The sequence below is a fragment of the Salmo salar genome, chromosome 06 (genome assembly GCF_965601325.2).
Source record: "Salmo salar chromosome 06, fSalSal1, whole genome shotgun sequence".
NCBI lineage: Eukaryota > Metazoa > Chordata > Actinopteri > Salmoniformes > Salmonidae > Salmo > Salmo salar.
Window position 1 is genome coordinate 70,782,080 of NC_138296.1, and position 26,769 is coordinate 70,808,848.

Sequence of the window (26,769 nt, forward strand, 5' to 3'; positions counted from 1 at the left end):
TCATAAAGCATGGTTGTCTCTTCAGTCAACCATGTTTCTGAAAGGGCAACAATGGAACATTTTTGACTGAGAGAAGACAGATAATTTACAAAATGGTCATGATTTTTAGGAAGACTGCGAACGTTCAAATTTAGGGTAGGAAATAAGCTTGTCTTTGAATTATACAGGTTGTTAAATTGCTTAACATGGTTATCACAAGTGAGACTCATCTTTGGTAAATTTCAGGTGAATTTGAATCAACACAATCATTATATTTATGGTTTGTTTCATTAATATCTAATGGGTTAAAGACACAGTAATCAGGGTTGATATCCTGGCCAACTAAGAGAGATACACAGTCGGAATCATCCAGAGAGCGGAACGGAAAATGGCGCTGGAGGGGATAGCTGCTGTGCTATTTTGTGTGTTTTTTTGCATTGTTTGTAACTTATTTGTACACAATGTTGCTGCTACCATCTCTTTTGACTGAAAAGAGCTTCTGGATATCAGAACAGCGATTACTCACCTCAAACTGGACGAAGATTTTTTTCTTTAATGAGTCCGACGCGAAGGAAAAAGGCTTCTCCAAGACCAGGCCCAAATCCCTGTCATTCGCATGAAGAAAAAACAGAAATACAGGGGGCGGAGATCAGGGTGCCTTGTGAGAATTTGAGCACACTCAGGAGCACACTCAACAAGCTGTATAAGGCCATAAGCAAACAAGAAAATGATCATCCAGAAGCGGTGCTCCTAGTGGACGGGAACTTTAATGCAGGGAAACTTAAATCTGTGGTAGCCTAATTTCTACCAGCATGTCACATGTGCAACCAGAAGAAGAAGAAAAAAAAAAAAAAACTCTAGAGCAACTTTATTCCACACACAGACGTATACAAAGCTCTCCCTTGCCCTCCATTTGGCAAAGCTGACCATAATTCTATTGTCCTGATTCGTGCTTACAAGCAAAAACTAAAGCAGGAAGTACCAGTGACTTGCTCAATACGTTAGTGGTCAGATGACGCGGACACTACGCTACAGGACTGTTTACTGTGGATATAGATACTTTTGTACCAGTTTCCTCCAGCATCTTCAGAAGGTCCTTTGCTGTTGTTTAGGGATTGATTTGCACTTTTCGCACCAAAGTATGTTCATCTCCAGGAGACAGAACGCGTCTCCTTCCTGAGCAGTATGATGGCTATGTGGTCCCGTGGTGTTTATACTTGCGTACTATTCTTTGTACAGATGAACGTGGTACCTTCAGGCGAAATTGCTCCCAGGATGAACCAGACTTGTGGAGGTCTACAATGCTTTTTCTGAGGTCTTGGCTGATTTCTTTAGATTTTCCCATGATGTCAAGCAAAGAGGCACTGAGTTTGAAGGTAGGCCTTGAAATACATCCACAGGTACACCTCCAATTGACTCAAACGATGTCAATTAGCCTATCAGAAGCATCTAAAGCCATGACATCATTTTCTGGAATTTTCCAAGCTGGTTAAGGGCACAGTCAACTTAGTGTATGTAAACTTCTGACCCACTGGAATTGTGATACAGTGAATTATAAGTGAAACAATCTGTCTCTAAACAATTGTTGGAAAAATTACTTGTGTCATGCACAAAGTAAATGTCCTAACCAACTTGCCAAAACTATAGTTTGTTATCAAGAAATTTGTGGAGTGGTTGAAAAACGAGTTTTAATGACTTCAACCTAACTAACTGTATGTAAACTTCCGACTTCATCTGTATATACTAGGCGGTGCCAGAGGAAGGCCCCAAAAATTGTCAAAGACACCAGTCACCCAAGTCATAGACTGTTCTCTCTGCTACTGCACTGCAAGCGGTTTTGTAGAGCCAAGTCTAGGTCCAAAAGGCTCAACCCCCAAGCCATAAGACTGCTGAACAATTAATCAAATGGCAACCCGGACTATTTACATTGACCCCAAGACATATGTTTGGACCATTGTTGTGCTGTGCTCACTTGAACAGGAAGGTGGTGCGAAAGGTCCTTCTTGTGGGCAAACTTTGTCATCAGTCTGGCATTCTCTGGATTTATGGTGCTTTCAAGACAACTGGGAACTAAAAAAAAACCTAGGTTTAATCATGATGTCAGCGATCTTCAGGTCGGAGCTCTAGAAAGAAGTCTGAGTTGCCGACTTGGAATTCAGAGTTGGATGACCGTTGAAAACGTATTCCCCCCGCCCCTCCACCACAGAAAGCACTGAGCTAGGCTGAAACACCTGCATTTTGGAGCTGCCTTAAGAAAGAGATCATGTTTGTATGCAGCTTTACTCATTCAATAAATATTATCTATTTTTTTTTTTTTACATTGTTTGCAAACTGATATGTGACATGAATTAATACCAAAACATGAAAAACATGCAAAACAAATTGTCATACATATATATTTTTAAGCTCTGCCCCACCTGCCCTGAATGACAGGTCGCCACTGCTTAGAACTATTCCTATTTGGCTATGACTGCAACGTTGTGCAGTTTGGTTTTACTGCTTCTTCACATCAACCAAATAAATGACTCACTTCAGATTATCTAAGAAAATGACTTTTCTTGGGAGCCAGACTGACATAATTCTGGGACAGATGAATGAGCGCTTCCATGAAATAGGAGAAGACTCCCGAGGAGGTAGAGGGCTGATAGAAGAGCTGCCTGTTACACCGAGAGAATAAAATGTCCTTGTTTCAGTTAACAGTATTAAGGCATCCATTTCAATTCAGATTTGTTCTTATAGCTACACTGACCTAACATAGAAAGAGAAGAGTATGCCATTTGTCATTTATATAAAACATATTTGAACATTGACTTGCTGTTGCTCTGCATGTAAGAATGCCTTTTGATAAGTTTCTGCACATTTTCTGTTTACATCTATTAAAAGTGTGGACCAATGTATTTTGATAGTAACTTCAAGTAGAGTAAAAAGGTGATTTAATACCAATTATTGATCATCATGGATGCACTTACAAACCAATAGCATGACACCAAAGTAAACATTATTTTATTTGAAATGAGTTCCAATGTAATTCTGGCACAAAAAGTTTGTACCACTACAGTCGATATAGTTAGAAAACAAACATTTACTGAATAAATTAATGTACTTTAGTACCTCATGACAACAAGACAAGTAAACATAAAACCCCAAATGGGGGAAGAAGTATATTGCATTAAAAATAAATGAGTAGATTCTATTATACAAAAGTTCTGGCATTTACAAAGGCAGCCTTATTTGTTGCTTGTGTCTATATAAATATAAATCTCTAGATAAAGAGTGGATATACGCTGATATGTCTGCTAAAATAGAGGGACCATGCAACGAGGGGTGGAGCTTCAGCCTGAGTCAATAACCTTCTCTGATCTCCGTGACAACCCCATGCCACTCCAAAACAACCAGAATAATACTAGTTCTCAACTCAACTCCAGTTTCAAAGAGTCCAAACCCCACCCAAGCTAGTATACATTTCAGTTCGGCTTAACTTTATTATTACAATGTGGTTCAATGCTAAGGATCCCTTTAGTGTGACCTTAATCCTTATCATTCATTTTATTTACTTGAAGTAAAAGTAAATAAAGTGCATGCAGCACATGCTTGGGGTTCTGAATGCTTCTGATGCTTGCTACAGTTGAAAGATAGTTACATATGATTCTGTACAGTACGTAGAGGTCTACTGGCTTTGCTGGCTTCCCATACTAAAGAAAGATGCCTTCTGAGACCCTCAACTAAAACCCAACATCTCTTCATAACATACACTTTGATACAGGGAAAAGAGAGCTTCCGTTAGACTCGATGATTCTCGCCAACTACACCGGACTTCTACTAGTGAGGACTGGCACTACCATTGACTTACAGCAGCCCACCTGGGATATCTAGTTGCTGTCTATAGGTGTCAGGCTGCCCTTGGTACAGAGCTATTGCAAGCTGATGCTACACACGACCACTTAGCTAGGTACTAGCTAGGTACTTCCTAACACGATCCATAATGCTGTACTTCTGTGGACAGGCTGGCTGCTGTAGAACCGATGCTCTGGGTGTACCTGAGAGTAGTGATAGACCAGACCTGATGGGCTTGTGTGTTATTGTACTTATTGTGCACTGAGCTTAGTTACTGCTGATGATTTGACAGGATTGTACAGAGGTGATATTATAGACAGTGCTGAAGGTTAGTGGTTGTGGATGTAGACAATGGGTTTTTGAAATATTTATGTTTGAAGAATCTCTCCTGCTTTCGTACAGAAACCTCCCTACATCCTTTAAATTGTCTACATAAGTACATGCAACGATTTGGTGATCTACTACTGTTGCTACGTCCACTAGACAAGACAAGATAACATAACATGTCATCACTAGATCCCCAACCTTTACACAACATCAAAGAGTTATTAGTTCTAAACACAACATGGCAGGATAAACTCACAGCAATTTAACCATTATTTTACATTCTAATATTATTGCTGTAACCCTTAACTTACTGTACGTTATAGAGGAGGTATGAGGCAAGTATACAGGGTGATGTCATGATGTGACATCCCTAGGAGGGGTCAGAGGTTGGCGGCTAGTGTTTACATAACAATGGTGATGACATATTAAGTGGCCACACACTGCTGGCAGTAAAAAGTCCCTCATCTCTCTACAACTACAGAAAAATAAAAAGCTGTACAAGTTTGTTCTTTGTTACCTTCTTACTAACTTCTCATTATTTTTCCCTTTTTCGAGAAGTTATCACTTAAAAAAAATGTTTTCCATCTGTGCAATTTCACATTGTAGTATTCAAACAATGCTTTATAACATTTGACCGATGTAGCTCCCTAATCCTATGTAGCAGCATGCAAAGACGAACACAACCCTTCAGGGGGTTTATGAAACATAAAACCTAAGAGATGGTGAAAACAAGGCTTCTGAACCCCACTAATCCCATGGTCTGTCAAACATTAATTGCTCTGAACCAATAGCTCTCTGATAAAGTGGCGAGCTCCCATTGGACTGATCCCGCCGTAGTTAGACTGGTTCAAGAAGCCTTATTTCCCCATCCCTCCTATATATACACACAGAGGGCATTGGCCAGTTTAACAGAGAAAAGCTGCATCCCAATGGTCAAGTGACTTCTTCTCCTTGTCTCCTCACCCTAATCTTTACTGATGTGAAAAGGCAGGCAGGTGAATGTAGAGGAATTTGTTTTCCATCTCCAGTTCCTTCACATCAGTGCAAACGGAGGATAGGAGATGAATACAGCAAGTCACTTTAGACAATGGAGAGTAATACCGCTAACATGCAGAGAAGACATTAAAACTATTGTGAGATTACAACATTAAAGAACATTTAAGATTACACGTAAAAGGTGAGAAAATTATAAGGTAAAACAGGCATTAAAATGTGAATCTCAAAAGGCTGCGGGAAAAGTTGTCGTGGAGAAAATAAATACTCCATCAGGAAGAGTCCACCTTATTAGGGGGGTGGGTGACTCTCCTTCCATTGGTATGTTCAATAACTCTGCAGCTCCTGAGTGCAGGGCCAGCTTTAGCCTTTTGGGGGCTCTAAGAGCGGCAAATTTGTTTCATAGGACCCCTCTTGACGACGGTCAGAAAAATGCATGTTTTAAAGATAATTTCCTGCAGTTCTACACATTTTGCCATGGGGCAGAGAGAACATTTACCAATTTTCAAAGAAAAATTCATGCAATTCTACTTTTGCCATGGGGCAGAGAGGCATTATTGCATTTCTACCCATTTTACCATGGGGTGAATCATTTCCTACAATTCAAGACATTTTACCATGACTTATGCCATGTTATTGATATCTGAGTGAGAGTGACTAACAGAATCAATGAGGGCCCCCTGGAGGTCAGGGACAGTAAGTTGAGTTCCTAAAAACTTTTGAAAAGTGCTTATGCCTTGAGTGTTCAGAGTGTTGTAGAACAGGTGGCTCCTCCACTGGGTCTATGTGGGACACAGCACTGTAGGGACAAGAAGAACACCCAGAAAACAGCTGTCAACCTAAAATGATCTACCACATGGAGGAGAGCAATTAAGAACGGATGGGGGGGGGAGTGTGTGTGTGAGTAGGAGGAGGGAGTGTGTGTAAGATAGAGGGTAAGTAAAGTAAGTGTACACCATAATCACAATCACAGCACAGGTACAATACAGCACAGAGCCAGTGAAGGGGGCTGTCTCAGAGGTGTGTGACAGTGGGCTCTCCACACATTGTGTGTGTGCGCACGTTTCTTGTATGCATGTGATTGTGTGTGTGGCTCACAAACCTCCACGTCCACTGCTCTCATACTAGAACTAGCGACAGAGGAGCGCAGCAGAGGCGAGAGACAAGGAGGGTAAAGGTCAAGATGAAAGGCTCCGAAAAACCCTGCAGGCCTTCAGTGAACAAAGAACACATTGGAAGTAGACCCTCCTAATAACATGTGCCCTAACTGAACCCTTGTGTCCTACAGCATCTTTCTCAGGCACAAGGTCATAGTGAGACTGTCAATCTAGACAAAAGCTCTGTTTTGAATGGGAGCAATGTTTTCTCAAATTAATTGAGTACCTTGGAGAATGTGCGGTAATGTGTGGTGTGTTGAACGGGAGTAAGAGTTTTGTAACTGGTACGGAGGGAGTACCTTTGAGAATGTAGTCTGTTAGGAGGCTGGGTACCTTCTCACTGTCCTCCCGCATGGCATGCAGAACTGCATGGAGGGAAGAGCAAAAAAAACAAACACAGATTTGGGATGAGTTACTTTCATGGTCATAATAGGACATTTCGGTCTTCACATTACAGCTTTCATAAGTTGGCCTACGGTGATTTAAAAAGTTGACAGACAAAGTGTGGTTTGTAAAATAAATAATACAACGTTGTAATAAACAGGAACATGTCAGTACTCACTCTTGGTGAGGATCTGAAGGTCTTCCACAGAGGGGGAGCCAGCGTTCTTCTCATAGGGGATAACTGTGGTTAGATACTGAGAGCGAGAAACACACGTCACAACCACAGAATGAGAGGAGAGAGAACAAGACACAGGAGAGAGGGAAGGCAAAGGATGGAGGGGGGATAAAAAAAATGACAAAAAGGTTGAACAGAAAGAAAAAGAAAAACTGCACCATGATAAAAGAGAAAGTTAAGAATTTTGTATATGATTCAAAACTCATCTGTAGTTCTGCCTGCTTGAACGACAAATAGCTCAGATGCACATCAAAACATGAAACGACCCCGGGAATCAATAGAACGTCACTCAGTGATGCACAAAAATTATATAACATTCAAAATGGGTGAATCTTAACTTTCAATTGGAACAAACAGCATTTTAACTACTTTGCAGACAATCATAATATCCATAAAAAATATACAATTCCCAGTTTACGAAACAAAACTAAATTAAGAGATTTTAAAAAATAGGTTATATTTGACTCAGAATTCTATGACAGAGTAAGGCAATGTATATGGATGCAGAATAGATGGATGCATATCAATACATGAATAATATAATTCACCAATATTTTTCTTGGTAGTACAATTGCTCTCATGTTGTAAGTCACAGCTGGCCTGGGACATTGTTTATTGCCTCCAGCCATTCGGGATGCGCTGTTTCAGTTTAAATTACTCAATATAGTAATGAACGTGCAGGGACGAGACAGACAGGCAGCTTTTCTCAGCCAGTCGGAATCATGAATCAGCTGGCATAATTTGTATGGATATATACAAAGAAATGTAAATTGAAAAAAGGTCAAACGAAACGAAGTGCAGCTAGTTTGCAGTCTTTCCAGCTTCAGTTTGAAGTGACTGTGTTAGCTGTGTTGTTGGCTAGCTCCTCTGAACAACAGTTTCCTGATGAGAGAGTACATTTTCTATGCCAGGCGAAATCACGCCTCATTAGCTCAATGTTATGGATGTATCCAAATAAATGTCACTGGAAAGCACCTCAAACAAATGCAGCTACTGTTGTTATTTTGGATGCAATGTTTGACGTGACTGGAAGTTACTCGTAGTTGGCTAGCTAGCTAGCTAGCAAGCAAGGGATAACATTTAGAAGCAACGACTGGGTCGCACGCGTCCATATATACAGAACAAAAAGACTTAACGACTGGGTCGCGTCTCTGGAAACCGAACCGATAGAACGAACAACCTGCCGGCTTGTGTAGCAACCCTAGATTTGTGTCGGGACTATATCTTGTGGAAGGATGAAATAGTATGAATAAATTCATCAAAATAAAAAGTTAATGAAAATATGTCAACTGTAGCATCTCAGCACTTTACATGTATATCTCTGTTCAGTGTATGTTCGCTGACGGAATGTAATTTCTGTCAGTAGATTTGCTGTATTCCTCAGGGGAGGGGCACTTTGATATAGTCCAACACTAATTCATAGAAGTTTAGGCAGTTAGACAAATTCCCTAAATTTGCCATTGATCCCCTTTTAATGAAGTGCTCAAGTAATGTCAGTTGAGTTGAATCAAAAAATGACAGCACATATTGATGGGTAAACTTCCTGCTTTGCTCCTATGGGTACACTTGCAATGGCCGCCAGTCCACCCATTATGCCATCATTGACATGAATGCGGAGGCCCGTTCTATTCATTCTATTTACATGGCAGCACATGCAATCAGGCGCAAAGGGGGGGAGAAAATGTGCTATTCAAACGGTTATTAAAAGAGACCTCGTCATTTCGCTGGCCATTTATAGTCATCCAAAATTCCATGACTGTCACAACCCAAAACCTTACCATCACCATTTGTATGAATTGTTGAAGTCAAGAAACTGATTATTTGAGAGTGAGAGAGTCATTGGTCGACTCTGAGCCAATAATGAGTGAAAGTAAGTTGTGATTGGTTGGCGTGTGGCTGTAGGTGAGCGATTGGGTTAAGGCCATTGGTTGGTTTTAGCTTGGTGGGAGACAACTGAGCATTAGTAATAGGAGGATGCTTGTTTGCAGGAAATAAGGAGTGCACACTACTGGATGATTCAGCATCCAGTTACAGCCAATCTCAAGGCTAAATGCTCAGTCAACAAGACAGGAAAAGGATAAGGGAAGAAAAAAAACAAGTCATAAAAAGAGAAGGATATGAAAGCTGAGAAGGAGAGCTGCTTAATTTGTGTTTGATGGACAGAGAGAATGAGCCAGAGGATGAGAGAGCAGAAAGGAGGGCTTGAGTTAAACTGAAAATGAAATGTAAAATAAAGAGGACATGTGGAGAACACAGCAGCGGCAAAAGCTGTAGAGAAAAGAACTGTCAAGAAAAACGTCAAAAAAGATGAGAGGATAGCTAGAGAGAGAGAGAGGGGCACCTGTTTGTCCCCTCCTGTGATGCCGAAAGTTTGACGGAGGCCGTTCTGAATGACAGTGGACAGCCCTTCCATAGTGAAGAGCTAGAGGAAGGGAGAGGAGGGAGAGAATGCAAGAGAGATAAAACTACCAGAGAAAGAATGAGAAACCCTCCAAAAAGACATGAGACCTCTAGAGAGCAGGAGAATAAGAAGAGGGGTATAGAACTGGATTCAACCTGCCATCGTTTCTGATTCCGAAAAGGACAAATTATCCACACGGAAGTCCAACAGTTCAGATTGGACAAAAACAATGGCAAGGTGAATTCAGACCTACAAGGTGCTTTATTTTACTGTCCTGTTTTCAGCTGGTATTTACAAAGACATGTCAAAATGGCATATAACAAAGCCCAATAATGACAATGTAATGATGTAAATAAATACATTTTCACCATGTAAACAGTAAATAGTAGGCTAAAAGCTGACTGTAGAACAAAGCAGAAGGAGAGAGACAGAAAGAGAGACCCAACAGGGTCTGTAGGGTGAGTGGCAGAAGTTAGTAAAGAACTACTGCAGGGTGTTGTTTTGCACTTCCATGCATGTCTCTCATGCATTTCTTCTGTTTCCAGTGCATGCATCTTCCCTTGGTGTGTGCCTGTATGAATGAGGGCGTGTGCACAATACACTAACAGTGGGGTACAAAATGATTGACACCCTTGATAAAGATGAGCATTAATGACCACATAAAATAAATAATTCAAGTACTGAACTATATTGTATGCTCAAAAAAAATGTGGGAAATTATGTTATTTTATACTAATACAATTGCCCAGAGAAAGAGATTTTGTTTAGCAAGTACATTTTTTTTCTTGAAAAAGGTAGGGGTTAAAATGATTGACCACCCAAAGATTCTGATAAAGTAGTCAAAAGTTTAGTATTTGGTTCCATATTCCTAGCAAACAATGACTACATCAAGCTTGTGACTCTACAAACTTGTTGGATGCATTTGCAGTTTGTTTTTGGGTTTATTTTTTTCTGATTATTTTGTGCCCAATAGAAATGAATGGTAAATAGACATGCCAACCTCCCCCTCATCATTATTCACGATTCATTCAGGATTATGCGTAATCATGGTAGCATCCACATTAATGTAGAAACATATACTATTCTTATTTACAATACAATTGACTCCAAAATGACACAATACATTATTTACCATTCATTTAGGGGTGGCAGGTGGTTAGAGCGTTGGACTACTAACCGAAAGGTTGCAAGATCGAATCCCCGAGCTGACAAGGTAAAAATCTGTCGTTCTGCCCCTGAACAGGGCACTGTTCCTAGGCCGTCATTGAAAATAAGAATTTGTTCTTAACTGACTTGCTTAGTTAAATAAAAGAAAAATATATTGGGCACAACAAAAAAATACAAATATTGATGTAGTCATTGTGTGATAGAAATATGGGACCAAATACTAAACTTGTGACTACTTAATTTAGTCTTTGGGGGGGTCAATCATTTTGACCACTACATTTGAGTTAAACTATGACTTGTTTAACAAAATCTATTTCTCTGAGCAATTGTATTAGTATAAAATAATAAATTGGGAAATTATTTGGGCATACAATATAGCTCAGTAGTTGCATTATTTACTTTATACAGTCAGTACTGCTCATCTTTATTAAGGGTGTCAATAACTTCAGACCCCACTGTATCTATGCACATATGTGCATCACAACGTGTATTATATGCATTTCAATTCATACAATGCTATGTGTACGAATCTGTGTCTATCGGTGCCCATCTCGCTCACCGTCCCAGGGACATGTGTCCTGTCTGCCCTCTGAGCGCTGCCTGTGGGCCTGATCTTCTTCTTCTTGCGGAGCAGCTCGCGGTGCTCCTTCTGCCGATTCTGCACGTCGATGAGCAGCGAGATGAAGCTGTTCTTCACCTCCTTCTCAAAGTCCAGCTCGTCCCTCAGGGCCAGGGCCTGGATCAGCTCCTCACTGTAGCGCCTGATGGCAGTCTCCACCTCCTCCAAGGCCTCGCTCAGCTCTGAGACCGAAAGACGACGCAAGCCTGGGAGGAGGTAGGGATTAGAACATAAATATACTAACACATACTTATATAGGGCTTGACAAACCCCATTAACACATGGCAGGATAACACATCCCATCCTAACACATACTTATATAGGGCTTGACAAACCCCATTAACACATGGCAGGATAACACATCCCATCCGGTTTCCGGTCACAACTTGCTGACTTGTTTACGCTGCTGTGCGTTTTTGTTGCCGATCTTACTTTGATACCTGACGGTTTTTTACTTTTTCATTACCGTATATTTTTACTTTTTCCCTCACTCAACTTTTTTCATTCAACTTTTTCACCCCGGAGGTTTTATCTGGACATGGTTCGTCAGGACTTCAAACAGCCGAAGCTAAGTAACATTAACATGATGCCTTCTAATTGCAGTCGTTGTACTTATAATATACAGGAGAACGATCGCCTTACGGCAAGGATAGCTGTGCTGCAAGCCCAGCTTCAGACGCGATCGTTAGGCAAGGGTAATTTCAGTGTAGGAAAGGATGAAACAGCGTCTGTGCCACCAGTAAGTACAGATAGTAACGTTAGTATAAACCCCCTCGCACGGTCCCCGCAGCCGGACATCTTTCTCATGGCTTCTGGAGGGAAACGCTGTAGGAATGCTCAACCGGTGTCGCTTATTCAGCCGACAGAAACTTTCAACCGGTTCTCCCCATTAAGCGAGTCGGAGTCGGAGTCGGAGGCCGAGACTTCTCTGGTCTCTACTCCTCCCGTTGTGGGGTCTGAGACGCCGACGGCTCCCACCATTAGCTCTGACAAATTGAAAACCCTAGTCATTGGCGACTCCATTACCCGCAGTATTAGACTTAAAACTAATCATCCAGCGATCATACACTGTTTACCAGGGGGCAGGGCTACCGACGTTAAGGCTAATCTAAAGACGGTGCTGGCTAAAGCTAAAACTGGCGAGTGTAGAGAGTATAGAGATATTGTTATCCACGTCGGCACCAACGATGTTAGGATGAAACAGTCAGAGGTCACCAAGCGCAACATAGCTTCAGCGTGTAAATCAGCTAGAAAGATGTGTCGGCATCGATTAATTGTCTCTGGCCCCCTCCCAGTTAGGGGGAGTGATGAGCTCTACAGCAGAGTCTCACAACTCAATCGCTGGTTGAAAACTGTTTTCTGCCCCTCCCAAAAGATAGAATTTGTAGATAATTGGCCCTCTTTCTGGGACTCACCCACAAACAGGACCAAGCCTGGCCTGTTGAGGAGTGACGGACTCCATCCTAGCTGGAGGGGTGCTCTCATCTTATCTACGAACATAGACAGGGCTCTAACTCCTCTAGCTCCACAATGAAATAGGGTGCAGGCCAGGCAGCAGGCTGTTAGCCAGCCTGCCAGCTTAGTGGAGTCTGCCACTAGCACAGTCAGTGTAGTCAGCTCAGCTTTCCCCATTGAGACCGTGTCTGTGCCTCGATCTAGGTTGGGCAAAATTAAAAATGGCGGTGTTCGCTTTAGCAATCTCACTAGTATAAAGACCTCCTCCATTCCTGCCATTATTGAAAGAGATTGTGATACCTCACATCTCAAAATTGGGTTACTTAATGTTAGATCCCTCACTTCCAAGGCAGTTATAGTCAATGAACTAATCACTGATAATAATCTTGATATGATTGGCCTGACTGAAACATGGCTTAAGCCTGATGAATTTACTGTGTTAAATGAGGCCTCACCCCCAGGTTACATTAGTGACCATACCCCCCGTGCATCCGGCAAAGGCGGAGGTGTTGCTAACATTTACGATAGCAAATTTCAATTTACAAAAAAACAAACAACAATGACGTTTTCGTCTTTTGAGCTTCTAGTCATGAAATCTATGCAGCCTACTCACTCACTTTTTATAGCTACTGTTTATAGGCCTCCTGGGCCATATGCAGTGTTCCTCACTGAGTTCCCTGAATTCCTATCGGATCTTGTAGTCATAGCAGATAATATTCTAATTTTTGGTGACTTTAACATTCACATGGAAAAGTCCACAGACCCACTCCAAAAGGCTTTCGGAGCCATCATCGACTCAGTGGGTTTTGTCCAACATGTCTCTGGACCTACTCACTGCCACAGTCATACTCTGGACCTAGTTTTGTCCCATGGAATAAATGTTGTGGATCTAAATGTTTTTCCTCATAATCCTGGACTATCGGACCACCATTTTATTACGTTTGCAATTGCAACAAATAATCTGCTCAGACCCCAACCAAGGAGCATTAAAAGTTGTGCTATAAATTCTCAGACAACCCAAAGATTCCTTGATGCCCTTCCAGACTGCCTCTGCCTACCCAAGGACGTCAGAGGACAAAAATCAGTTAACCACCTAACCGAGGAACTCAATTTAACCTTGCGCAATACCCTAGATGCAGTTGCACCCCTAAAAACTAAAAACATCTGTCATAAGAAACTAGCTCCCTGGTATACAGAAAATACACGAGCTCTGAAGCAAGCTTCCAGAAAATTGGAACGGAAATGGCGCCACACCAAACTGGAAGTCTTCCGACTAGCTTGGAAAGACAGTACCGTGCAGTATCGAAGAGCCCTTACTGCTGCTCGATCATCCTATTTTTCCAACTTAATTGAGGAAAATAAGAACAATCCGAAATTTCTTTTTGATACTGTCGCAAAGCTAACTAAAAAGCAGCCTTCGCAAATGGAGGATGGCTTTCACTTCAGCAGTAATAAATTTATGAACTTCTTTGAGGAAAAGATCATGATCATTAGAAAGCAAATTACAGACTCCTCTTTAAATCTGGGTATTCCTCCAAAGCTCCATTGTCCTGAGTCTGCACAACTCTGCCAGGACCTAGGATCAAGGGAGATACTAAAGTGTTTTAGTACTATATCTCTTGACGCAATGATGAAAATAATCATGGCCTCCAAACCCTCAAGCTGCATACTGGACCCTATTCCAACTAAACTACTGAAAGAGCTGCTTCCTGTGCTTGGCCCTCCTATGTTGAACATAATAAACGGCTCTCTATCCACCGGATGTGTACCAAGCTCACTAAAAGTGGCAGTAATAAAGCCTCTCTTGAAAAAGCCGAATCTTGATCCAGAAATTATAAAAAACTATCGGCCTATATCGAATCTTCCATTCCTCTCCAAAATTTTAGAAAAAGCTGTTGCACAGCAACTGACTGCCTTCCTGAAGACAAACAATGTATACGAAACGCTTCAGTCTGGTTTTAGACCCCATCATAGCACTGAGACTGCACTTGTGAAGGTGGTAAATGACCTTTTAATGACGTCAGACCGAGGCTCTGCATCTGTCCTCGTGCTCCTAGATCTTAGTGCCGCTTTTGATACCATCGATCACCACATTCTTTTGGAGAGATTGGAAACCCAAATTGGTCTACATGGACAAGTTCTGGCCTGGTTTAGATCTTATCTGTCGGAAAGATATCAGTTTGTCTCTGTGAATGGTTTGTCCTCTGACAAATCAATTGTAAATTTCGGTGTTCCTCAAGGTTCCGTTTTAGGACCACTATTGTTTTCACTATATATTTTACCTCTTGGGGATGTCATTCGAAAACATAATGTTAAATTTCACTGCTATGCAGACAACACACAGCTGTACATTTCAATGAAACATGGTGAAGCCCCAAAATTGCCCTCGCTAGAAGCCTGTGTTTCAGACATAAAGAAGTGGATGGCTGCAAACTTTCTACTTTTAAACTCGGACAAAACAGAGATGCTTGTTCTAGGTCCCAAGAAACAAAGAGATCTTCTGTTGAATCTGACAATTAATCTGGATGGTTGTACAGTCGTCTCAAATAAAACTGTGAAGGACCTCGGCGTTACTCTGGACCCTGATCTCTCTTTTGAAGAACATATCAAGACTGTTTCAAGGACAGCTTTTTTCCATCTACGTAACATTGCAAAAATCAGAAATTTTCTGTCCAAAAATGACGCAGAAAAATTAATCCATGCTTTTGTTACTTCTAGGCTGGACTACTGCAATGCTCTACTTTCCGGCTACCCGGATAAAGCACTAAATAAACTTCAGTTAGTGCTAAATACGGCTGCTAGAATCCTGACTAGAACCAAAAAATTTGATCATATTACTCCAGTGTTAGCCTCCCTACACTGGCTTCCTGTTAAGGCAAGGGCTGATTTCAAGGTTTTACTGCTAACATACAAAGCATTACATGGGCTTGCTCCTACCTATCTTTCCGATTTGGTCCTGCCGTACATACCTACACGTACGCTACGGTCACAAGACGCAGGCCTCCTAATTGTCCCTAGAATTTCTAAGCAAACGGCTGGAGGTAGGGCTTTCTCCTATAGAGCTCCATTTTTATGGAATGGTCTGCCTACCAATGTGAGAGACGCAGACTCAGTCTCAACCTTTAAGTCTTTACTGAAGACTTATCTCTTCAGTAGGTCCTATGATTAAGTATAGTCTGGCCCAGGAGTGTGAAGGTGAACGGAAAGGCTGGAGCAACGAACCGCCCTTGCTGTCTCTGCCTTGCCGGTTCCCCTCTTTCCACTGGGATTCTCTGCCTCTAACCCTTTTACAGAGGCTGAGTCACTGGCCTACTGGTGTTCTTCCATGCCGTCCATGGGAGGGGTGCGTCACTTGAGTGGGTTGAGTCACTGACGTGGTCTTCCTGTCTGGGTTGCCCCCCCCCCCTTGGGTTGTGCCATGGCGGAGATCGTTGTGGGCTATACTCGGCCTTGTCTTAGGACGGTAAGTTGGTGGTTGGAGACATCCCTCTAGTGGTGTGGGGGCTGTGCTTTGGCAAAGTGGGTGGGGTTATATCCTGCCTGTTTGGCCCTGTCCGGGGGTATCATCGGATGGGGCCACAGTGTCTTCTGATCCCTCCTGTCTCAGCCTCCAGTATTTATGCTGCAGTAGTTTATGTGTCGGGGGGCTAGGGTCAGTCTGTTACATCTGGAGTATTTCTCTTGTCTTATCCGGTGTCCTGTGTGTATTTAAATATGCTCTCTCTAATTCTCTCTTTCTCTCTTTCTGTCTTTCTCTCGGAGGACCTGAGCCCTAGGACCATGCCTCAGGACTACCTGGTATGATGACTCCTTGCTGTCCCCAGTCCACCTGGCCGTGCTGCTGCTCCAGTTTCAACTGTTCTGCCTGCGGCTATGGAACCCTGACCTGTTCACCGGACGTGCTTGTTGCACCCTCGACAACTACTATGATTATTATTATTTGACCATGCTGGTCATTTATGAACATTTTAACATTTTGACCATGTTCTGTTATAATATCCACCCTGCACAGCCAGAAGAGGACTGGCCACCCCTCATAGCCTGGTTCCTCTCTAGGTTTCTTCCTAGGTTTTTGGCCTTTCTAGGGAGTTTTTCCTAGGGAGTTTTTCCTAGCCACCGTGCTTCTTTCACATGCTTTGCTTGCTGTTTGGGGTTTTAGGCTGGGTTTCTGTACAGCACTTTGAGAATATCAGCTGATGTACGAAGGGCTATATAAAAATAAATTTGATTTGATTTGATCCTAACACATACTTATATAGGGCTTGACAAACCCCATTAACACATGGCAGGATAACACATACTTATATAGGGCTTGACAAATCCCATTAACACATGGCAGGATAACACATCACATACTAACATGGTCAGTCCCAAACGTTTGCATTACATCTTGATATGTTTTGCATTTAAAGTTACATAACAAGTATGCAGTAATTGCTGTCCAGTTGTATCTAGTGTCTATTATGTAACAATGGCACTGTGAGCCTGTATCTGCAGTCCAGTTGTATATACACTAAATATACAAAACATTAAGAACACCTGCTCTTTCCCTGACAGACTGACCAGGTGAATCCAGGAGAAGCTATGATCCCTTATTGATGTCACCTGTTAAATCCACTTCAATCAGTGTAAATTAATGGGAGGAGACTGGTTAAAGAAGGATATTTAAGCCTTGAGACAATTGAGACATGGATTGTGTATGTGTGCCTTTCATAGGGTGAATGGGTAAGACAAAAGACTTAAGTGCCTTTGAACGGGGTATGGTGGTATGTGCCAGTCACACCGGTTTGTGTCAAGAACTGCAACGCTGCTGGGTTTTTCATGCTCAACAGTTTCCTGTGTGTATCAATAACGGCCCACCACCCAAAAGACATCCAGCCAACTTGACAACTGTGGGAAGCATTGGAGTCAACATGGGAAAGCATCCCTTTTGGAACTTAACGTTTGGTATACTCAGTATATATGTATGGGGTTGTGTCATACAGCTGCAGGGAGCTGTTTATACTTGAGCTGTTAGTGATTTGATGAGAGTTAGGAGTAACTCACGGTCCTCATAGCTGGTGTTGGAGCTGGAGCGTTTGAGGTTGCTGAGGTCTTGCGAGAGCATGGACAGGTCTGACTGGGACGGGCTCTCATCATCCTCTGGGTCTGGAGACTCCTGCATCATCTCCTCAATCTCCTCGATCACCTGCAACACACACACGCATAGCTTGTGTTAAGAGTGTGGCTTTGTAAGTAGTAGAGTGTGGTGAATTTGAGATGTGATAGAAAGAGAATGAGTGTGTATGTTGTCTGTCAAGTGTGTTTGTGTGTGTGTGTACCTGTTCGGCAGTGAAGAGCGGTTCATCGTTGATGCAGGACACAATGATGGAGTGCATGTCCATCTGTTCCCTCAGCTCCTCATCATCAGACAGGTCCAGAGGCATGTTGTCCAGCTTCTGTCCATCAGAGGAAGAGAGAGAGAAGAGGGCAAGAAGATGGATAAATAGGGAGAGTCAGAGCAAAAATGGAGATGAGAGTCAGCTTGGCTGAGCTAACGAACAGGTGTGCTGAGCGGGGGAATGTGTACAGAGAGTGGGGAGGTGCAGACCATGTGTGTAAGTGTTTGCCTATGGGTGTGGGCGTTAGCCTGTGGGTGTGTGTGTCTTACCCCCTGCTTGCAGAGGTTGAGTGTGGGGAGATGCAGGGAGCGAATGTGAGATGTCTTCCAGTCCACTGGCATCACGTTGCCATAGTTATCGGTCAGAGCATTCCACACCCTGAGGGGGAGAGCGAGAAAAGTACGTGGAAGAGAAATGGTGAGGGGAATGAAGAGAAAGGGGATGAGAGGAAGGAGAGAAAAACGAGGAAGACAGATAATGTTACACTGCACATGAAACATTTCCCCAGTGACACAGCATTAGTTGGCAGTAGCGTGTCATCCTCTTTCCTCACCACCCACACACACACACACACAGCTCGTCTCTGCCTGATAAGAGAGCAGGAATCGAGCATTTCTCATTTTTTTATGCCAAATGTATTGTCCAAGTCTTTTCTCAAAAGGGCTTTGCTTTGTGCTATACTACAGGAAATACAGAATACATTTTGTACATAGATCCCGCTACACAATGGGAGTGAACATGTGTAATGTGAGGATGAGTGTGTGTGTCTGACCAGGACTGCTGCGAGCGATGCGAGGATGGGCACTGTGAACCCATGTGTCAGAAAGGTTTTGCATCAGAGTTTGCCCACACACACACACACACACACACACACACACACACACACACACACACACACACACACTCACGTGTTCTTCATATAACCCCAGTCTCTCCATCCCTCTCTTACTAACAAAGCATCATTATCATCAACAACACACAGTTCAAGGATAGGTTCTCTAAATGGGGCAATGGTGGCAGGAAATGCTTTGGCCCTGAGGCTGTCACCCTGTGATTCTGGCATTCTATATTTTTAGGCCGTCAACAACACACACGTACGCACACATGCAAGCCCTGCATAAACGAGGACAAGCACACAAAAGCCTCTATGTGGCCAGTGGCTCTCTGTGTATCTCCATGGGTAGTCCTACGCCAAGGAAAGTTGATCATGAAACTTTTCCCTAAAGCACATCGATATATGAACACACACGCACAGTCCTTCCTGTCTCCATGTCATCCTCACTGTGCATCTCTGCTTGGAGCTAGGTCATTAGCCAGCTACAGTAGAGCTTGTTAGTAGGCAAGGCACGTCCTCCAAAAAGGGCAGTCACTCATGAAAGGACTCCGCTGCCCTCGGTGCACTGCTCTTTCAGCCCTGCAAAGGCTTCTATCCAAACTACCCCTCCACCTTCCTCTCACCATCCTCTGTTTCCCTCACCAACACATCCTCCTCACCCTAGTCGCTGTGTGTATATGAGCCCTCTGTGTGTACGTGTGCGTGTCTGTGTGGGAATTTAACTCTTCTTTCAAGGAAATGTATATTTTTGACCAAAACGGAGCTGACAATGTCACTGCTGTATCTTTATTGAGTGTGACAGCCTAGGAGGCCATTTTAGGAAGGTGACACTGACTATGCTGAAGTCAGACCATGCTGTTGATGAGTCAAAAGGATATTGATAGCCTAGCTACCCTTGTTATAACATGTGTTACTATTATAAAAAAAGAACCCCATTCTAAGATAACAGGGATTGTTCAGTTAAGGCTTACATATAGGAGCTCATCTTACTGTAAAAGAGTGCAGTGTTTCCCCAAGATTATTTGTATGTGACTCAAGAGCAACTGAAGCAACATCGAAGACTGTCCAGTTCAACTGACACAATCTTTGTGTGTGCATCTGACTGTGTGTGTGTGTGTGTGTGTGTGTGGTGTGTGTGTGTGTGTGTGTGTGTGTGTTAGCGCTGAGCGATTAAGCAACGCTTCACATTTTTTAAGTTGTTTGTGCGGTTTGTTCTTCAGCTGCTCGAAATGTGAGAGAAAATATCCACAGGAATGTATTGTTTGCCACTTGAAGCTGGGATGTTCCTCCTACCGTTTCATTCGCTCTTCCGACTGTCCAACTCCTGGCGGAACCCTACATCACAGCCACTGACAAAGCACATGCCTGTAGTTGTTACATCGTAGCACAGCAGGAGAGTGGTTTCATCACGGTAGCACATTGAGGTCGATTCACAGCAATTCATCTAAAATAATTAATAGATTCTAAATTTAAAAAACACTGTCATAGACGGACAAGATTAATATGAGATGAAAGGAGAGTTCCTAACAAGTTCAGGAAGCCAAGATAGAGCTCAGACGTTCACAGCGATGGGGGCAGACGTTTTGATCAAGCGAGACCTTCAGAAAATATGCACATTTATGTATTTTAAGGAAGGTGAAATCTTATAGTTAGTCGTGTTTATAATTTGAATATACTATATTTAGAAAGCATATAAGTAATTTCAAGCCTTATCGATATAGTTTTGTTGAATAGGAAATACATAATATAAAATGTCATTTTCTTATTTGTATCATATTTGTACTGTGTACTTGAGCTTGTGTCCTCAAAAGTCAGTACACCTCAGCCATTTATAACTATTTTTTACCAGAAAAGTGAGATTTTAACCTTCCTGAAAAAAATGTGGCAAAGCAATTACCTTTGCCCTTAATACAAAGTGTTATGTTTGAGGCAAATCCAATACAACACAATACAGAGTACCACTCTCCATATTTTCAAGCATAGTGGTGGGTGCATCATGCTATGCGTACGCTTGTAATCATTAAGGACTGGGGAGTTTTTCAGGATAAAAAAATTAATGCAATAGAGCTAAGTACAGGCAAAATCCTAGAGGGAAACCTGGTTCAGTCTGCTTTCCATCAGACAGTGGGAGATTAATTCACCTTTCAGCAGGACAATAACCTAAAACAAGGCCAAAACTACACTGGGGTTGCTTACCAAGAAGACAGTGAATGTTCCCAAGTGGCCAATTTACAGCTTTGACTTCAATCTACTTGAAAATCTACGGCAACACTTGTAAATGGTTGACAAGCAATGATCAACAACCAATTTGAAAGAGCTTGAAGAATTATGGTGTGAAAAGCTTTTAAAGACTTACCCAGAAAGACGTTTAGCTGTAATTGCTGCCAAAGGTGCTTCTACAAAGTACTGACTCAGGGGTGTGAATACTTGTGTAAATGAGATTTCTGTATTTCATTTTCAATAAACGTGCTACAATTTCTAAAAACATGGGTTTCAATTTGTTATTATGGAGTATTGTGTGTAGATTGGTAAGATTTTTAATTTTTTTTTAATCCATTTTGAATTCAGGCTATAGTAACAAAATGTGGAATCTATGGTCAAGGGGTATGAATCATTTCTGAAGGCACTGTATATGTTAATGTTAGTTTTATATTAGATATTCAGTTCTGTCTCTTCAATAGCTATTGAACCAAGCATGCCATGACAACGGAAAAAAAAGTATTTTATTTGGATTCAGAATATTAAATGTTCATTGTGATGGCATGCTTGGTTCAATAGCTATTAACTAGAGAAAACTGAATATCCAATATAAAACAAATTTTACCTTGCTGCCGAACCACCAAGCTTGGTCTCATAGGTTAGATGTAACATAGTACACGTAAATCCGGGACACTTAATTTAGTATATGTTATGTTTGGTTATATAAGATAGAAGGTTATTTAAGGCAAAAAGGAAAGGAGGACGATTGGTCGAGGTGGATGGGTGGACGTATAACACGAATGTCTAGCAACCCAACGGTTGCGTTTTTCAAATATCATCACGGACCACTTTAGCATTTTCTTTAGCATGTTAGCTAACCTTTCCCTAACCTTAACCCTTTTCGCTAACCCTTCCCCTAAGCCCGCTAACATTAGCCATCTAGCTAACGTTAGCATTACCCACTTAGCCACCTAACTAACATTAGTAACAACAAATTGTAATTTGTAAAATATAAGTTTTGCACATTTGTAACAGATTGTAGGTTTTGCAAATTCGTAACATAAGAATTGTAATTCGTAACATATTATACGAAATGGATGATGGACATCCACCAACTAAATGGAGTGTCTCAGATTTACATACAGAATAATAAGAAATGCTCTGAGACCAGATTGAAGCACCATATACCCAGCATCGATCTAAACAGTCAGGTAAACAATACTTTCCTGGAGATTTTCTGTCTCAACCAGTAAAGTTTAAATGTAATTCTATTCAAAATTCTGGCTTGTAAGGTACATTTACACGATTTTGCAGGGATTCGTTTCAGGCTGTATATACCCATTAATTGTGTATTACTGCCAGATTAAATCAGACTAAGCTGAAGCGTGCCCTTTCAAAAACAATTACGAAGATTTACCTCTGTGTATGAAACCCTGTGTGTGTGTGTGTGTGAATTTGTTTAAATGTCACAGTAAATAAATGAAGATCTGGTTCATCAACAGTGAGTCAATGGACAACTGCCCAGACTCCTTATCTGTTCTGTACTGTCAATTTATGCAGATCAAAGTCAGTAATCAATACAATAACTAGCTACAGTGCCAGAATTGGGAAATTGAATTGCTGTGCATAGCTAATGCATGAGAAAATGGTAGCCTAGCTAATATTTTGAAGTCACTAATGTGAAAGGAGGGACTGTTTACAAAATCATGCAATGCAGATATCACAGTAATTTTCAACCTCTCCTTGTCCCAATGACCACCATCATTACTGTCTCTAAGAACTTGAAGGTTTCATACCACAATAACTACCGCCCTGTAGCACTCACTTCTGTAATCAAGAGAGACCGGTTATGCTTCGAGAGGCTGGTTATGGCACACCTTAACTCCACCATCCCAGCCACCCTAGGCCCACTCTAATTTGCATACTGCTCCAACAGATCCATAAATGACACAATCTCAATTGTTCTCCACATTGCCCTCACCCACCTAGATAAGAGGAATACCCATGTGAGAATGCTGTTCATTGACTACAGCTCAGCGTTCAACACCACCATCCCCTCCAAGCTCGTCACCAAGCTTAGGACTCTGGGTCTGAACACCTCCCTCTGCAACTGGACTTCCTGACTAGCCGACCCCAGGTGGTGAGGGTAGGCAACATCACCTCCGCCACGCTGACCCTCAACACCGGGGTCCCACAGGGGTTTGTGCTTAGTCCCTTCCTGTACTCTCTGTTCACCCACGACTGCGTGGCCACGCATGACTCAAAACACCATCAAGTTTGCTGACGACACAACGGTGGTAGGCTTGATCACCGGCGACGATGAGTCAGCCTACAGGGAGGTCAGTGACTTGACAGTGTGGTGCCAACAACCTCTCCTTCAACGTCAGCAAGACCAAGGATCTGATCGTGAACTACAGGAAACAAGGGGGCGAGCACGCCAACGGGACTGCAGTGGAGCAGGTCGAGAGCTTCAAGTTCTTCTATGTCCAAATCACTAAAGACTTAAAATGGTCCAAACACACACACACACAGTTGTGAAGGAGGCGTGAAAGCGCCTCTTCCCCCTCAGGAGGTTGAAAAAGTTAGCCATGGGTCCTCAAATCCTCAAAAAGCTATGCAGCTGTACCATTGAGCACATCTTGACTGGCTGCATCACTGCCTGGTATGGTAATAGTACCGCCCTCGATCGCAAGGCGTGGACAGTAGATCACTGGGGCCGAGCTCCCTGCCATCCAGGATAGAGGTCGACTGATTAATTGGCCAATTAGGGTCAATTTCAAGTTTTCATAACAATCGGTAATCGGCATTTTTGGACGCCGATTATGGCCGATTACATTGCATTCCACGAGGAACTGCGTGGCAGGCTGACCACCTGTTACGCGAGTGCAGCAAGGAGCCAAGGTAAGTTGCTAGCAAGCATTAAACTTATCTTATAAAAAACAATCAATCTTCACAATCACTAGTTAACCTAGTAATATCATAAACCATGTGTAGTTAACTAGCTTGTCCTGCGTTGCATATAATCAATGCGGTGCCCGTTAATTTATCATCAAAATCAAAGCATACTTCGCCAAACAGGTGATGATTTAACAAAAGCACAAACATTGCACGAATGTACCAAACCATAAACATCAATGCCTTTCTTAAAATCAATACACAGAAGTATATTTTAGTTAAAAGAAATTCATGTTAGCAGGCAATATTAACTTGGGAAATTGTGTCACTTCTCTTGCGTTCATTGCACGCAGAGTCAGGGTATAATGCAACAGCTTGGGCCACCTGGCTCGTTGCGAACAATTTGCAAGAATTTTACGTAATTATGACATAACATTGAAGGTTGTGCAATGTAACAGCAATATTTAGACTTAGGGTTTTCCACCCGTTCGATAAAATACGGAACGGTTCCGTATTTCACTGAAAAAAAAAAAGTTTTGTTTTTGAAATGATAGTTTCCGGATTTGACCATATTAATGACCAAAGGCTCGTATTTCTGTGTTTATTATATTATAATTAAGTCTATGATTTGATATTTGATAGAGCAGTCTGACAGCGGTGGTAGGCAGCAGCAGGCTCGTAAGCATTCATTCAAACTTTACTGCGTTTGCCAGCAGCTCTTAGTGCTGTGCTTCAAGCATTGCTGTTTATGACTTCAAGCCTATCAACTCCTGAGATTAGGCTGGCAATACTAAAGTGCCTACTAGAACATCCAATAGTCAAAGGTATATGAAATACAAATAGTATAGAGAAATAGTTGACGCGTCATAATTCCTATAATAAACTACAACCTAAAACTTCTTAACTGTGAACATTGAAGAACTGGGAATACTGAACCACCAGCTTTCATATTTTCTGAGCAAGGAACTTAAACGTTAGCTTTTTTACAAGGCACATATTGCACTTTTACTTTCTTCTCCAACACTGTGTTTTTGCATTATTTAAACCAAATTGAGCACGTTTCATTATTGATTTGAGACTAAATAGATTTTATTTATGTATTATATTAAGTTAAATAAAGTTAATAAAAATCGGACGATAATTTGGTATCGTCTTTTTTTGGTCCTCCAATAATCGGTATCGGGTGAAAAATCATAATCGGTCAACCTCTAATCCAGGACATCTATATCAGGTGGTATGGCTCTTGAACAGCTTTCATCCCCAATCAACAAGACTGCTAAATAGCTAACAAAATAGCTACACAAACAATCGGAGTTAACTTTATATCTTTATTGATGTTTTAATTTTGCACTGTCTCTATGCACACTCACCAGGGCCCTACACACTCACTCACACACAATATGCACATTAGTCTAAACACACGCACATAGAAGCTGCTGCTACTCTGTTTATTTTATATCCTGTTTTCCAGTCACTTTACACCTATAACATATCCACCTCCATCACTCTAGTATCGCTAACATTGTAAATATGGTATTGGAACTGGGGTATGTATATAACGTTAGTATGCTTTACTTACTTACTTATTGAGTTCTTCATATTTCTCGTGTGTTTTTTCTAGTATTACATTGTTATTAATGATTGTATTGTTGGGTTTTGAGTTTGCAAGAAAGTAATGTCACTGTACTTGTGCATGTGACATGTGAAACTAACTATCAAGTTATTTACTAACTTAAATTGGGTAGCTAGGTGCTAGCTAACTTAGCTTGCTACTTTGAAAACACTGCTCAGCTAATGTATTTAAACTAACGTTACCTGCTAAGAAACAACAAAACACTTAAGCTTATCTTGAAGGCTCTTCTCTTGAAGTCCTGGTTTTCTAAGTTATCTTTACGGGTTTACATGCATTCCAAATAACATTGGCTAGCTACCTAACATTAACAACCCTTTTGTAAAATGGCTAGCTAGCAGCAGGTTCACATTAGCAATGGTATGCTAACTAACTAGCTTGAGATTGTAGACGTTAAACTATAAATGCTTAACTGATAAAGTAGTAGCTACAAAAGTCACACTCACTCGTCGTCTTTGAGGAAATTATCTTCTGTGATGGGTTTAATAGGGGCTATGTTTTCAGTCTTGGTGTTGTAATTTCGAAAGCAAACTGTCAGCTTCTCATCGAAGTCGTGGACAAGGTCCTCCATTGATGTGAAGCTGCATATATCCCCCGAGAAGCTGTCGAGGTCTGAGAAATCATCCACCAGTCCCGTATCAGCCATGTTCGAGTTCAGCTGGTCCAGTCGGTTCGGCGACCCGGAGGCCGCCTTGAATTCATTGAAATCCTGCCAGTCTTCGTCGAAGTGGGCTAACGGCGCCGCCATGACTGGTGCAGGGACTCGGTTCGGCTGCGCAAACCCTGGATGGTATTCTATCCTCCGCGATATGGCAATGATGAACCGGGAGACTAAAACAGTAGGTGGAAGCTCTCTGACTCTGCCGCTGCTGACGTCACGCGTGGTGGGCCTCCATCCTCTACGATGGAAGATCAACACAAACATGGTTTTTAACCTGTTTTAGAGTAATTTTTTTTAAACTATGCAATTGTACTATTTCATCTTCGAGTATGTGTGACTGTGGTCAGTAGCGTACAGGATTCGCAGTTAAAATGCACATTTGGCATATTTTCCCTATTGTTGCAAACTGGAGGAAAAGGTCAAACAAGGGAATAATTGTTGAATATTGTATTGAGTTGGGTATTTCGGGTTTGAACCATAGACTGGGTTCTTATATGTAGGCTATGGTATGTAAATAAAATACTGTGGAAAATGTTATTGCAAGCATATAATGTCCCACCTGGGGGCGGTGGTGAGCTAATGTAAAGTGGAATGGAGACATTTGGGTCTATAGATGG

General features: G+C 41.9%; 1 protein-coding gene across 2 annotated transcripts; it reads right to left on the reverse strand.

Moving 5' to 3' along the window:
* Positions 1 to 2,955: 2,955 nt before the first annotated feature.
* Positions 2,956 to 26,338, reverse strand: LOC106607895 (fasciculation and elongation protein zeta-2). 2 transcript variants are annotated; one of them, XM_014205372.3, is made up of 9 exons: positions 25,938 to 26,338; positions 18,202 to 18,310; positions 17,873 to 17,989; positions 17,598 to 17,739; positions 11,037 to 11,302; positions 9,251 to 9,331; positions 6,853 to 6,928; positions 6,590 to 6,655; positions 2,956 to 5,932 (listed from the first exon to the last, which is right to left on the reverse strand). In XM_014205372.3, exons 1-9 carry the CDS (start codon positions 26,237 to 26,239, stop codon positions 5,916 to 5,918), a joined length of 1,176 nt encoding a protein of 391 aa, XP_014060847.2. In that variant the 5' UTR covers positions 26,240 to 26,338; the 3' UTR covers positions 2,956 to 5,915. The 2 variants fall into 2 exon arrangements, with proteins under 2 accessions (XP_014060847.2, XP_014060848.2); XM_014205373.3 differs by lacking the exon at positions 9,251 to 9,331 and having other exon boundaries at positions 25,938 to 26,335.
* Between the last annotated feature and the right edge of the window lie 431 nt (positions 26,339 to 26,769).